The 13367-nt window shown below is 45.8% G+C and overlaps 1 protein-coding gene across 6 annotated transcripts in view; it reads left to right on the top strand.

The window, feature by feature from the left end:
- IL1RAPL1 (interleukin 1 receptor accessory protein like 1) overlaps positions 1 to 13367 on the top strand; it is a 1893014-nt gene that overhangs the window by 1299444 nt on the left and 580203 nt on the right. For all 6 annotated transcript variants that reach the window (XM_068265642.1, XM_068265641.1, XM_068265643.1 and 3 more), the window contains one exon: positions 10177 to 10330. In XM_068265642.1, coding sequence (XP_068121743.1) covers positions 10177 to 10330 — 154 coding nt within the window. The remainder of the gene's footprint in view (positions 1 to 10176; positions 10331 to 13367) is intronic.

Genomic DNA, 13367 nt, shown 5'->3' with positions numbered 1-13367 from the left:
TAGCAGTACAATTAAGCATATCATGGTGAAGGGTGGATGTGATAGTCCTCCGTTTACTTTATCTATTTGCTTACCTCTCTTATTTTTTCTCTCTTCTGTCCTTTGCTTGATGGCACTGCAGTTCACTAAATGATTTAGCAAGTATAGGACAAATAGTCAGTTTAAGTGGAAGTGAATGATTCAGAGCACAATATAAAATGCAATTTGCAGTCAGTGTTCACTAATGAGTCCTACCTGTGCATTTTATTTTTATTGCTGAAATCCTTCACAATATGCAGAACAACATGAATTAACTGTTTCAAAAATTCCAAAGCACGTGGTAACAGTTCTTGAATTTTGAAATGATGTCTGTTTTTAAGCTGAACCTCATTCACAGTTCCAAGACAGAAAATGGCCTCAATTCACTAAGCTTTATCAAACACTTTATCAAACGTTTGATAATTTACCTCATGGGTAAAATCTAATTTTGAATTCACTAAGGTGTTGTAGGTTTATTGAACGTTTTATTGATAAAACATTTGATAAGTATATAACACCTTAGAAATTAAAAATTAGATTTACCCATGAGGTAAATTATCAATAGAGATGGTCCAAACCTCCGATTTTACGTTCGCAAAACTTGCGAACTTTCGCGAACCGCAATAGACTTCAATGGGGAGGCGAACTTTGAAAACTAGAAACATTTATGCTGGCCACAAAAATGATGGAAAAGATGTTTCAAGGGGTCTAACACCTGAGTTTTTGCATGGATGAGTGGGATAGACGCCACAATGAAGCAACACATTTATTATCTTTGGTGTGCCCCCCCCCCTCTCCGAGACACTCATATAGCTGGCGGTCATTGCTTTATTGTGATACGCAAGCCCCTTCACCGCGCCAAGATAACGATCACGAAGGAGAATTGACACATGTACATGCCTTTTGTTTTGTTGTTGCAGCCGCAGTGCAGCCAGAAAAATTAGGCAGGCATGTACATGCACCCTGTTGGTGGTGGCGGAGAAGGCAGTCAGGTGGCCTGCAGGCAGAGATGCTGTGTGGGGACCGACTTAGTCTTGGCGCAGGCAGTCACATGGCGTGCAGGCAGAGATGCTGTGTGTGGGGACTGACTTAGTCTTCGGGCCAGCAGTAGCCCTCCGGGATCCATGCCTCATTCATCGGGCAGTCTTCGGGCAGGCCTGACCGTGCTTTGCAGACCAAGCATCTGCGGTCAGATGGACCCTTGCCAGAGATGTCACCACTTGCCTTTCAACATCACGGTACAGTTTAGGTATTGCCTTTTTTGAGGAGAAATTGCAGCTTGGTATCTTCCACTGTGGTGTGTGGCTTTGCTTTTGTGTGCTGCTTTTCCTTAGGTGGTCATCCCATTACAGTTTGTGCTTTGAAATCATGTGCCTTCGTAAGGTAGTTGTCCCTACGCGGGTCTTGGTCTTTCCACGGCTCAATTTTCGGTGGCAGAGAATACAGATGGCATTGCTCTCATCTGAGGCAGACACACAAGAAAATGTCCACACCGCTGAGCCCTGGGGTGATGGCAATTTGGTGGTGGTGGCCGACTGAGTGTTAAGTGGGGCGCCAGAATCAGAGCAGGAGGAGGAAGATATGTCACGCTTCCTTGTGGAAGCTGAAAAAGATGAGGTGTTTTGTGTTAAATAGTCAACTACGTCCTGACAATATTGGGGGTTGATGGCACGTGCCTTCTTCTGAACACTGTACTTTGGTCAAGGGCCGCACAAAATCACAACAGCGCGACCTCGAACAGACCTGCCAGGTGGCCTGCCTCTGGCTCTGTCATTTGTTTTGTCCATATTGGGGGGGATGAAGTGAAAGGTATGCACTGACTTGACTAATACAATGTACGGTTACACAGGTGCAGTTAACAGGCATGCAGTGACTGCAGGTACAACAATGTGCGGTTACACAGGTGCAGTGAACAGGTTGCAGTGACTGGTATTACCAATGTGCAGCTGCCTGTCACACACACACGGACTGCAATGACAGGTGCAATGACTGCCGGTATTAACAGTGCGTGCGCTTATGTAGGTATAGGTAGGTAGGTAGGTGCACTGAACATTGAACAGGTGCAGTGATTGGGGTTACAAATGTGCAGCTGCCTGTCACACACACACACACACGGACTGCAATGACAGGTGCAATGACTGGTGGTATTAACAATGCGTGCACTTACGTAGGTATAGGTAGGTAGGTGCACTTAACATTGAACAGGTGCAGTGATTGGGATTACAAATGTGCAGCTGCCTGTCACACACACACATGGACTGCAATAACAGGTCCAATGACTGGTGGTATTAACAATGCGTGCGCTCACGTAGGTATAGGTAGGTAGGTAGGTGCACTGAACATTGAACAGGTGCAGTGATTGGGATTACAAATGTGCAGCTGCCTGCCACACACACACACGGACTGCAATGACAGGTGCAATGACTGGTGGTATTAACAATGCGTGCGCTCACGTAGGTATAGGTAGGTAGGTGCACTGAACAGTGAACAGGTGCAGTGATTGGGATTACAAATGTGCAGCTGCCTGTCTCACACACACACACACACACACACACACACACACACACACACACACACACACACACACACATACTGCAATGACAGGTGCAATGACTGGTGGTATTAACAATGCGTGCGCTCACGTAGGTATAGGTAGGTAGGTAGGTGCACTGAACATTGAACAGGTGCAGTGATTGGGATTACAAATGTGCAGCTGCCTGTCACACACACACGGACTGCAATGACAGGTGCAATGACTGGTGGTATTAACAATGTGTCCGCTCACGTAGGTATAGGTAGGTAGGTGCACTGAACATTGAACAGGTGCAGTGATTGGGATTAAAAATGTGCAGCTGCCTGCCACACACTCAGGTAGTCGCTGAATGTGCTGGGCCTGGCAGTGGCACAGTAGGAATTCCATCAAAGGTCAGCTGTGACTGACTGACTGACAGGGCTGTATATAATGCCAGTGGGCCACACAAAAAAAAAATAGATCACAAGAACAAGATTAGCTCTCAAAAGAGCTGTTGAGGGGGGCTTTTTTTTAGCAATAAGAATCAGCAAGGAGCAAGCTAACAAGCCTACAAGAGCCTAACTAAGCTTTCCCTATAGCTCTCTCTGCAGCAGCTCTCCCTTCTCTAATTACTGCAGGCACACGAGTGAGTCCAATGCCTGACACTGCCTGCCTTTTATAAGGGGGTAGTGGCTCCAGAATGGAGTGTAGCCTGATTTGCTACAATGTTCCTGCTGACTGTGATGTAGAGGGTCAAAGTTGACCCTAATGATGCACTATGGGGGCGAATCGAAGTTCCGCAAAAGTTTGCGGTTCTCCGCGAGCGCGAACCATGTAAGTTCGCCGGGAACCATTCACCGGCGAACAATTATTTAATTATCAAATGTTTGATAAAGTGTTTGATAAAGCTTAGTGAATTGAGGTCCATGTCTAAGTGTGCCCATACACTTATCGATTTTCCCATTTGATTCCCTGCAGATTTAATTGATCACCAGGATTCCATCAAAATGTCCAATCAATCGACTTTTGGTCGATTTTGTCCTCAAATTGAACAAAAAGTATTGATCAGACAGAATGGAAGTTCTAGGTCAATTGGGGTGTGGCAGGGGCAGCAGTAGATTGATGGCCCATAGCATTGCATGCATCAAAGAGTACAACAGTGCAGTTCAATCAAGTTTCAATAGATTCCCTGCTAGAATCTATTGAAAATTGATGTGCTGAATCTGAATTGATTTCTTACAGAGGGGAATCAATTGTTTTGTCACATCAAGTGGCAATCTTTAAGTGTATGGCCAGCTTTAGGTAGAGCACCTAGATTTTACGTTTTTGTGAGTCAGGTGAGGCCTAAAACCTTTATTTAACTGTTTGCCAGTGATCTGAAAACAACCAAGAAACAGTATAAATATAGGACATACTTCACCCACTACTAAATCATCTACAAGAGAAAAGCAAATAAGGTTGGAAGGAGATGGTAAAGTAAACCATAACACAGTATACATATTGGGCTTGCATGTGCAAACTAGAGTGCTAAGTAGTTTGCACTCTAGTTTGCACGTGAAAACTAGGGTGCAAACTACTTAGCACTCTAGTTTGCACATGCAAAGCTTTTAGGCGTGATAATTGAGTTTTTAGGCGTAATAACTAAGTTATCACGCTTTTGTGAATCAAGCCCAATAAGTGTTTGTGAAACATTAATAAAACAAAAAAGACTGGGTTGTAGTGTAAAATCAGAATAAATTGTGGATTAATTAGCATATAGAGCCACGGTATCTGTCCATAGTCTCCTTATAACCCTGTTAGTTTTTGCTTATAGTTCTCTTTTATATGATACAAAGTAAACAAAAAGATGGTGTTTACAGCAGGCTCTAAAGATAGGGCTGACATTGACTAAGGCTCGGTTCACATTGAGCCTAAAATAGCTTACGTTCCGCTCCGCTGAGCGGAACGCAGCAGCGGAGGCATTGTTTTACCGATGGAAAAGTTCACATTGCTACGTTTTGCTCAGTTCCTCTCCCTGCGTTTCGCTCGTCGGAGCGGACGTTCCCAACCTGCACGATCCTTCCGCTGCGCTCCACTTTACGGAGTGGAATGCAGCGCAGGAGCGGATGCGGGCTCAATGTGAACCGAGCCTGAATGTGTTACACCCATCACAGTCTACAAGTCACTGCAGCAGGAAACAGCCAGTTAAGACAGTCTTGACCAAGTATTTTGAAAGCAATTTACAGGATATAACCATATCTCTTATCAAAGAAATACAATCAGTATCTGCCAGTGACTGCATGGATGAGAAAACCATTTGTCTCTATAGCTATGTGAGTCTTTTATGCCTATTTAGCACCTTGTACCTTCAGTAAGCCTGGACCAAAAGATTTTTCATTTTCACAGTACTACTGCTCCTAGAGGGGGTCACTGAAAGTGCAGTTGTATTTTGTGACTTTTGCCGAAGTAATTTTTACATTGAAAATGGCATTTTTGATTTTGAGAACATTTTCGTGAAAATACATTGTATTTTTACAATATGGCATACATTTGCGAGAACGCAAAAATCATTATTTTTACTGCGAAAATTGTTTATTTTTATCACAAACGTATAACAAAATGATTGCATTTTCGCTCGAAGGTCAAATTTAACATCAATTTTGTGGAAAATAATATGAAAATATTGGCTTTTTTGCTCATCACTGGTCATGACCAATGAGACATAAAGTGTGTTGTACAATACCAAGAGCACCTACCTTACATGTGTTCTTCTAGCAATTCTCACTCCATAGCAATATTTCCAAACAGCACCACCAGCAACCGAAAATATAATTTCTCTTCAATGGCCTAGAAGCGCCCCTTATTTGTAACTCCCCCAACAATTCTCCATAAACAAATACTCCACCGCCATGTCCTAAGAGTTCTCCCAAGCATAAACTATCCCACATGAAGTATAACACTATTCCCTTTCAATGACCAACCTGCCCCTTCTAATGTAACTACCTCCATTGTGTTATTTCTCCTCCCTTCCAACAACCTTCCTTCCACACACTGGTTCACCCACAATCCCCTGAACTTTGTGCTTAAAGCAAACAGAAGAATTTAAGAAAGCGGAGGTTGCATGAATGTTATGCAGTTAGGGCACCTGGATTTTCAGCAAAGTAGGTAGCTTTGCTTGGCATCCCATTAAAATAAATTGAGAACCAGAGCCAGTGCACAGATCCTGTGTGAAAACACTACACCACCAAATCAGTATTCCACCGCAAAAGTATTAGATTTGCCTAGCTCTCTGGGCTACTAGAGTGATTTAACTCCTGGCGGTTAATGCCAAATAGGCAAAAATCCTTTTTTTTAAAAACATTTTTTTTTGTTTCATGTAAAGCTACCAGAGTGGTAGCTACATGAAACACCACTAGAGGGCGCATGTGTCCCTCTAGTGATATCGTCACCGGCATCAATAGCAAACAGGGGAATGCGTATATAACGCGTTCCCCTGTTTGGCTTCTCCTGTCGCCATGGCGACGATTGGAATGACGTCATGGACGTCAGCCGACGTCCTGACGTCAGACGCCTCCGATCCAGCCCATAGCGCTGCCTGGAACTCATTGGTCCGGGCAGAGCAGGGCTCTGGCGGGGGGGCCCTCTTCTGCCGCTGCGTGCGGACAATCGCCGCAGAGCGGCGGCAATCAAGCTGTGCACGCGGCTAGCAAAGTACTAGCTGCATGCACAGCACTTTAAATGGGGCAAATCGCCCCACCAGGGGCAGAGATATCCTCCTGCGCGGCATAGCCCGAGCTCAGCTCGGGCTTACCGCCAGGAAGGTCAAAAAATCCATTTCAAATTACATATTATGGTTTGAAAGTGAAAAGAAATAGCAGCTTATATTAAAGAAACTGTCGTTAAAATATCATAATTAACATAGCTTATTTTTGTTTATTTATTTTTTACAATAGTCATTTTATAAATTATTTAGGCAGTGTTTGCCCATTGTAAAGTATTTCCTCACCTCGATTTACATTCTGAAATCTATCAGCGGTGACAACATCTTAAGTCCTTTCAGGTGCATCTCTGTAGAATGTTTGTTTACTGAGAGTCCTGAAGCAAGTAGAAAATATACCTGTTCTCCCAGAATGCTCTGGAAGCACAAAGCTAACAAAGAACAGTAGTTCCCTTTAATTACCGCACCACTCAAAAGGTCATAATTAAATCATCAACTTTATTCAACAGACATTGAAAACACTTAAAACCAATATGAGCAGCCATGTAATAATACTAGGATTACAATCCATAATTAATGAGTAAATAAATGAGTAAATAAATCTCCACATCTATTGTGTCATCAAACAGTAAAGCACCTATACAGATAAATATGTATACATGTAAACATCCACACTGCTAATCAAGCAACATGAAAGAACATAGGAAGCGAAACAGCATCACAAGAGTGTGAAATAACATGCTGAAAAGTGAAAAAATGTGATAGAAAAAGGAGACCAGTAACAACTAGCAAAAAGTGAAAGTGCTGCAGTGCAAAGGATATCAGCATCACGGCCGGCCTTTGACCTGAGCGACCGGAGCGGTCGCTCAGGGCGCAGGCTTCCAGGGGCGCATGTCCAGGGCTTTCTATTCCCCTCACTCCGATCTCCGGCACATACTGTCAGCCCTCCTATTTCAGCTGTGGGCGACCCCGCAGCAGTGATGACAGAGGGAGCCCAGTGGTGGCGCTGTGTACCTCAAATACATGAAGTGCTTTCCTGAATTAGCACTTCTTGTATTTGAAGTACACAGCGGCTTCACTCGCTCTGCCATCAATGCTGCTGGGCCACCCACCGCTGAACCACAGGGCTGGCAGGCTGAGTGCCGGGGATGAAGGGAGCCACGAGTGAGGGAAAGTTGTTATGATGCAGCCCACAGGTCTGTGCAGGAGCACATCTCCCCAGCTCCCCCAGAGTGCCCAGTCTCTTTCTCTCCCCCTCCATCCATCCCTATCTGTGTCCAGTCTCTCTCTCCCCCCTCCATCCATTATCCATCCATCCATCCATCCATCCCTATCTGTGTCCAGTCTCTCTCTCTCTCCCCCCCTCCATCCATTATCCATCAATCCATCCCTATCTGTGTCCAGTCTCTCTCTCCCCCTCCATCCATTATCCATCCATCCATCCCTATCTGTGTCCAGTCTCTCTCTCTCGCCTCCATCCATTATCCATCCATCCAACCATCCCTATCTGTGTCCAGTCTCTCTCTCTCTCTCCCCCCCTCCATCCATTATCCATCCATCCCTATCTGTGTCCAGTCTCTCTCTCTCCCCCCCTCCATCCATCCATCCATCCATCCCTATCTGTGTCCAGTCTCTCTCTCCCCCCTCCATCCACCATCCATCCATCCCTATCTGTGTCCAGTCTCTCTCTCCCCCCTCCATCCATTATCTATCCATCCATCCATCCATCCCTATCTGTGTCCAGTCTCTCTCCCCCCTCCATCCATTATCTATCCATCCATCCATCCATCCCTATCTGTGTCCAGTCTCTCTCTCCCCCCTCCATCCATTATCTATCCATCCATCCATCCATCCATCCCTATCTGTGTCCAGTCTCTCTCCCCCCTCCATCCATCATCCATCCATCCCTATCTGTGTCCAGTCTCTCTCTCTCCCCCCTCCATCCATCATCCATCCATCCCTATCTGTGTCCAGTCTCTCTCTCTCCCCCCTCCATCCATCCATCCATCCATCCCTATCTGTGTCCAGTCTCTCTCTCCCTCTCCATCCACCATCCATCCATCCCTATCTGTGTCCAGTCTCTCTCTCCCCCCTCCATCCACCATCCATCCATCCCTATCTGTGTCCAGTCTCTCTCTCCCCCCTCCATCCATTATCCATCCATCCATCCATCCATCCATCCATCCATCCATCCCTATCTGTGTCCAGTCTCTCTCCCCCCTCCATCCATTATCCATCCATCCATCCCTATCTGTGTCCAGTCTCTCTCCCCCCTCCATCCATTATTCATCCATCCCTATCTGTGTCCAGTCTCTCTCTCTCTCTCTCCCCCTCCATCCATCATCCATCTATCCATCCATCCCTATCTGTGTCCCTCTCTCTCTCCCCCCCCCCCTCCATCCCTCATCCATCCCTCATCCATCATCCATCCCTATCTGTGTCCCTCTCTCTCTCTCCCCCCTCCATCCATCATCCATCCCTATCTGTGCCCAAACTCTCCCCCCTCCATCCATCATCCATTCATCCCTATCTGTGTCCCTCTCTCTCCCCCTCCATCCATCATCCATCCATATCTGTGTCCTCCCCCCCCCCCCCCCCATCTATCCATCCCTTCCCTATCTGTACCCAGTCTCTCTCTCCTCTCTCCTCTCTCTTTCCATCCATCTCTCTCCATCCATCCCTATCTGTGTTTTTTATTATCTGGCTATGTATACTGGGCGCATTTGGCTACCTACACTGAGCAACCCAGCTGCTCTTGCAGGAATTTATAAGGTGTGTGTGTGTGTGTGTGTGTGTGTGTGTGTGTGTGTGTGTGTGTGTGTGTGTGTGTGTGTGTGTGTGCTCGCTCATGCATGTGTGTGTCTTGGTTGGGATACTTTTTTTCAGGGGTGGCTGGTGATAGTGGGCCTTGGGTGGCGAAAACTACAAATCAGGCCCCATGTGTCACGTAGATCTGAGCATTTGGCGTGATGTGTCAAATTTCAAAAAGGTTGGGAAAGACTTTACCAGGAGAAAAGGTGAAAAGTGTGTGTGTGTGTGTGTGTGTGTGTGTGTATATGCGTGTGTATGCGAAGAGGATGAAGGGGGGCACCAAAATCAGGCTTCGCTCAGGGCGCTGTGAAACCTAAGGCCGGCCCTGATCAGCGCAACAACGCTGTAAATAAGGTGCAATTAGCAATGAAAAGTGCTGAGTGCAAAAAAGGAAAAGCAGCGACTAGCGCTGAGAAAAGAGCTGACATGTATACATATTTATCTGCATAGGTGCATTACTGTTTGATGACACAATAGATGTGGAGATTTATTTACTCATTAATTATGGATTGTAATCCTAGTATTATTACATAGCTGCTCATATTGGTTTTAAGTGTTTTTAATGTTTGTTGAATAAAGTTGATGATTTAATTATGACCTTTTGAGTGGTGCGGTAATTAAAGGGGACTACTGTTCTTTGTTAGCTTTGTGTATCAATTTTGTTCCTTTCTGCACAATCATGTAATATTACCCTCACTTTTGGGGAATGGTTGATGGTGCTTGCCCATTTGTGTGTTTAGAGAATGCTCTGGAAGGAGACTTCCACATAGCCAAACAGCCTAAGCTAAACACCTCTGGGAGGGCTGGTCCAGGGTAACATACCAATATACAGCAATACATACATATAAGAAGTGTTTCTGATGCTGAAACAAGAAAAAATATCCTGAATAATCTACTGCATTCTACTATATGTCACTACAGAGTCTTTATAAGAAAAATACATAAAATGCAAAAAGCATAGAAAGACAAAACAGCACAGCAAAACACACCTTACAAGTTATTTGTTTAATCAATTTACAGCGCAGTTTCATTTCTGAGTAAGTGCTGAGCACAGAAGACATAATCTATAACATGTTTACTCATATATAATGATATTGTTCGGTGAATATCTGTTGTGATATGTTTGCTCTTTTAACAGGAATGCAAAGCAAAGACATGGCGGCCCAGTATTATTTTGAAACGGGACACTCTAGTTATCAGGGAAGTAAGAGAAGATGACATTGGGAACTACACCTGCGAGCTGAAGTATGGAAGTTTTTTAGTACGAAGAACCACAGAATTGACAGTAACAGGTATTTATGATTAATTTATTTCCCTGTTCAACAAATAACAGCCAGTGTCAGTTCTAGACTTTTTGCTGCCTGAGGCAAACTTGTGAGGATGCTTCCCTCCCCCCGATTTGGAATGATCGCACAACACTCGACAATTAGCTGTGGTGTGAGTTTTGATACGTAATGCTATTATGCCATGTAATATTTGTGCTTCATGTTCTCAGTCAGCAAGGGTGCATATGCCACAACTTGAGGCATGACCTGCTGCAGCTCAACACAATAACACACTGGTTGGCTGGCTGCAAGTCTGTGACAAACAAACTGTTCACCCTCAGCTAATCGGCTGTCCTCCATTCCTTCTCAGTCAGGACAGCAGCGCCACCTTCTGCCTTCTGCTGTGCAAGTCAACTGAAATGCTGCTGCTCTCCTGCCTCCACCCTCCTCACTCACTGTCAGACTCCTCACACAGCACAACAAGATGCTTTTCCCCAATGATGACCTCTTCACCTCGCTCGCACTCCTCTCATTTCTTCTCCCCTACTCTGATTGCATGCTGTAAGCGTAAACACACAGTACAGACATGCTGACCCTGTAATCTCTGCACCTGATGCAAGTGTTTCACCTTGCTGCGTGAGAGAACCGGCCCTGATAACAGCTTCCAGGTTGGGTTGTTGGAGAGGAGGACTATAAATGCTTGAGAACGGTGCAGATGTTTGGGAACTATGGTGTTCCATGGTAAAATCTTTCAGCCTTTGCATATAGCAGGAACCAGGCTGGATTTATAGCTGAGGAGCCTATAGGCACAGAAGTTCTGGACCCCTAAACTCCGCCCCATACACAACTCAAGCCATGCCTCCTTTCCTTATGAAATACATGTGTCCCCCGAAGCGTGTATGCGTCCCTCTGTGCCCATGTGCAGTGTTGAAGGCTCACTTGTAACACCAGCATGAATCCTAGCCTTGTTAGGTGTCAATGCACGTGCCTGTACCACATGACACTGGCACATGAAGGATGTCACTAAATGCGGCTGGTGTCATGTGGTACAGGTGACTGCTGTGATGCGGGTCACTGGAGGAGGCCAGGATTTGTGCCAGCGTGTGACAAGTGAGCTTTAAACGCTGCAAGCTGGCACCGAGGGAGGATGCATATACACTGGGTGGGGGGGCCAGCAGAAGGGAAGGGCATGCTGGGAGCTGTTGTGCCTCTATGTAGGGGGCATGCTGGGACCAGTAGAGCCCCTATAGAGGGTGCATGTTGGGATCAGTAATGCCTTTATAGAGGGTGGCATGCTGGGAATAGTGCTGCCCTGGGGGATAGACAATAGGTCAGAACTTCAGAAGAAGATACTGCAAAGTCACAGCCGCATTGGATTGGGGTGGGATCAGTGTCAGGACCAGATACTTACAGAGATGCATGAACAGTCACAGCAGTGGTAGGTCAGCTCAGCCAGGCACAGGATTTTCCAGCTTCCTGTTCTCTTCTTTGCACTGGGGAGGCTGGGCTGAGAGCTATGCTTCTCCCCCCATGTGAGTTCAGTGAGTTCTGATCAGCTGGGCAGCATCTTCCTCCCCCGTGCTTTGCCAATGGAAAGGAGGTGGGACGGAGGGAGCTATCGCCTATACAGGGCAGGCCAGGGCAGGGTTATTTGTTACAAGGCCCCTTGCCAAGTGTCACGTGACACGCACTAAGTGCCAATTGCCATGTGCCACATCCGGGCATGCTCCGGGCACACATTACACCTGCTGCTGCTGCATTGCCCTGCTCCTGCTGCCTGTGCAGCTCCCACCGCCACGCCAGGGTGCCACAGGCCACTGATACCACCTATATTTAACCCAATACACAATTGCTGCGTCATTTTTTGGAGGTGTCTTGGCTGAAAACTGCCATGTCCCAGTTGTGCGGTTGGACTTTGGAGACAATGGGCTTAATTCACAAAGCGGTGCTAACTGTTAGCACACCTGTGAAAACCCCCTTAGCACGTCTAAACCAGCTTTTCGCGCGCAAAACTTTCTGCGCGTAAAACCTTACGCGCGCACTGCACAGAGCGCAGGGCGCTCCGCGCGAAGTGCCCATTAAAGCCTATGGGACTTAGCGTAAAACTTTGCGCACAAAACTTTGCGCACGATCTGATTGCGAAATCCTGTGCTAACCTACTTAGCACCCTGGTTAGCACGTCTAAAGACTTTAGACGTGCTAAATAGGTTAGCACTGCTTTGTGAATCAAGCCCAATGTGGGCTGCACGACCGCTGTCTGGAATCTAGGCCTAATGTTAATTGACAGCCCCCCTTTTTTTTTTTTTGGGGGGGGATTTTAAGTCTCCACATCATCAAATAGTGTTCCCCTGTACAAAATAATGATGCTACATGCCTCATATACCCTAAAAACGTTTTTAAAGCAATTTAAAGGCCACTTCCATTTTTCTGTCTGGATATCCAAATCCGCCGGATATTGAGGGGTATCGGAGCAGCACTATTGAAAACACAAGTTTAAAAAAGGTTGCGGCTATCTCCCCTATTATTTATAGCGGCTGTGCAGAAATCATGGGGCACACAATATTCAATTGGTGCTCGTTATATTTGCTTTGTGCAGCCGCTATTTCTAGCCCCCCATTTGTAGCTTTTATTTACAAATGTATAGCTGCTATAGTAGCTACAATTTGTAGCTGCTATCTGTCTCTGCAGAGATTAAGGGTTAGGCACCACCAGCGGTGGGTTTAGGCACCACCGTGGGGGTGGGGGGTTAAGGGTTAGGTACCACCAAGGGAGGGATCTGTGTGAGAGTAGGGAGGGGTTACGTCATAGTAAAATATCTGTAAATATTACCAATATTTGACTATATCAATGTAGTAGAATATTGGTAACACTACCAATATTCTATGACCACTATCCTGCACCCTTTTCAACTTGTTTTTTTATCCAAATGTATTCCCTTCTTGCACTTCTGACATTTTAGTTGTCCTTGGCAGGTTTGGATTTGCTGTATGCATTTTTATGTACAGTATAGAGTGCTGGGGGAAGGGGGGGGTACAATTTAGGCCACTGATTGTAAGTCAATGGG

The sequence above is a fragment of the Hyperolius riggenbachi genome, chromosome 2 (genome assembly GCF_040937935.1).
Source record: "Hyperolius riggenbachi isolate aHypRig1 chromosome 2, aHypRig1.pri, whole genome shotgun sequence".
Taxonomy (NCBI): domain Eukaryota; kingdom Metazoa; phylum Chordata; class Amphibia; order Anura; family Hyperoliidae; genus Hyperolius; species Hyperolius riggenbachi.
This window is presented reverse-complemented; position numbering and strand designations above follow the sequence as displayed.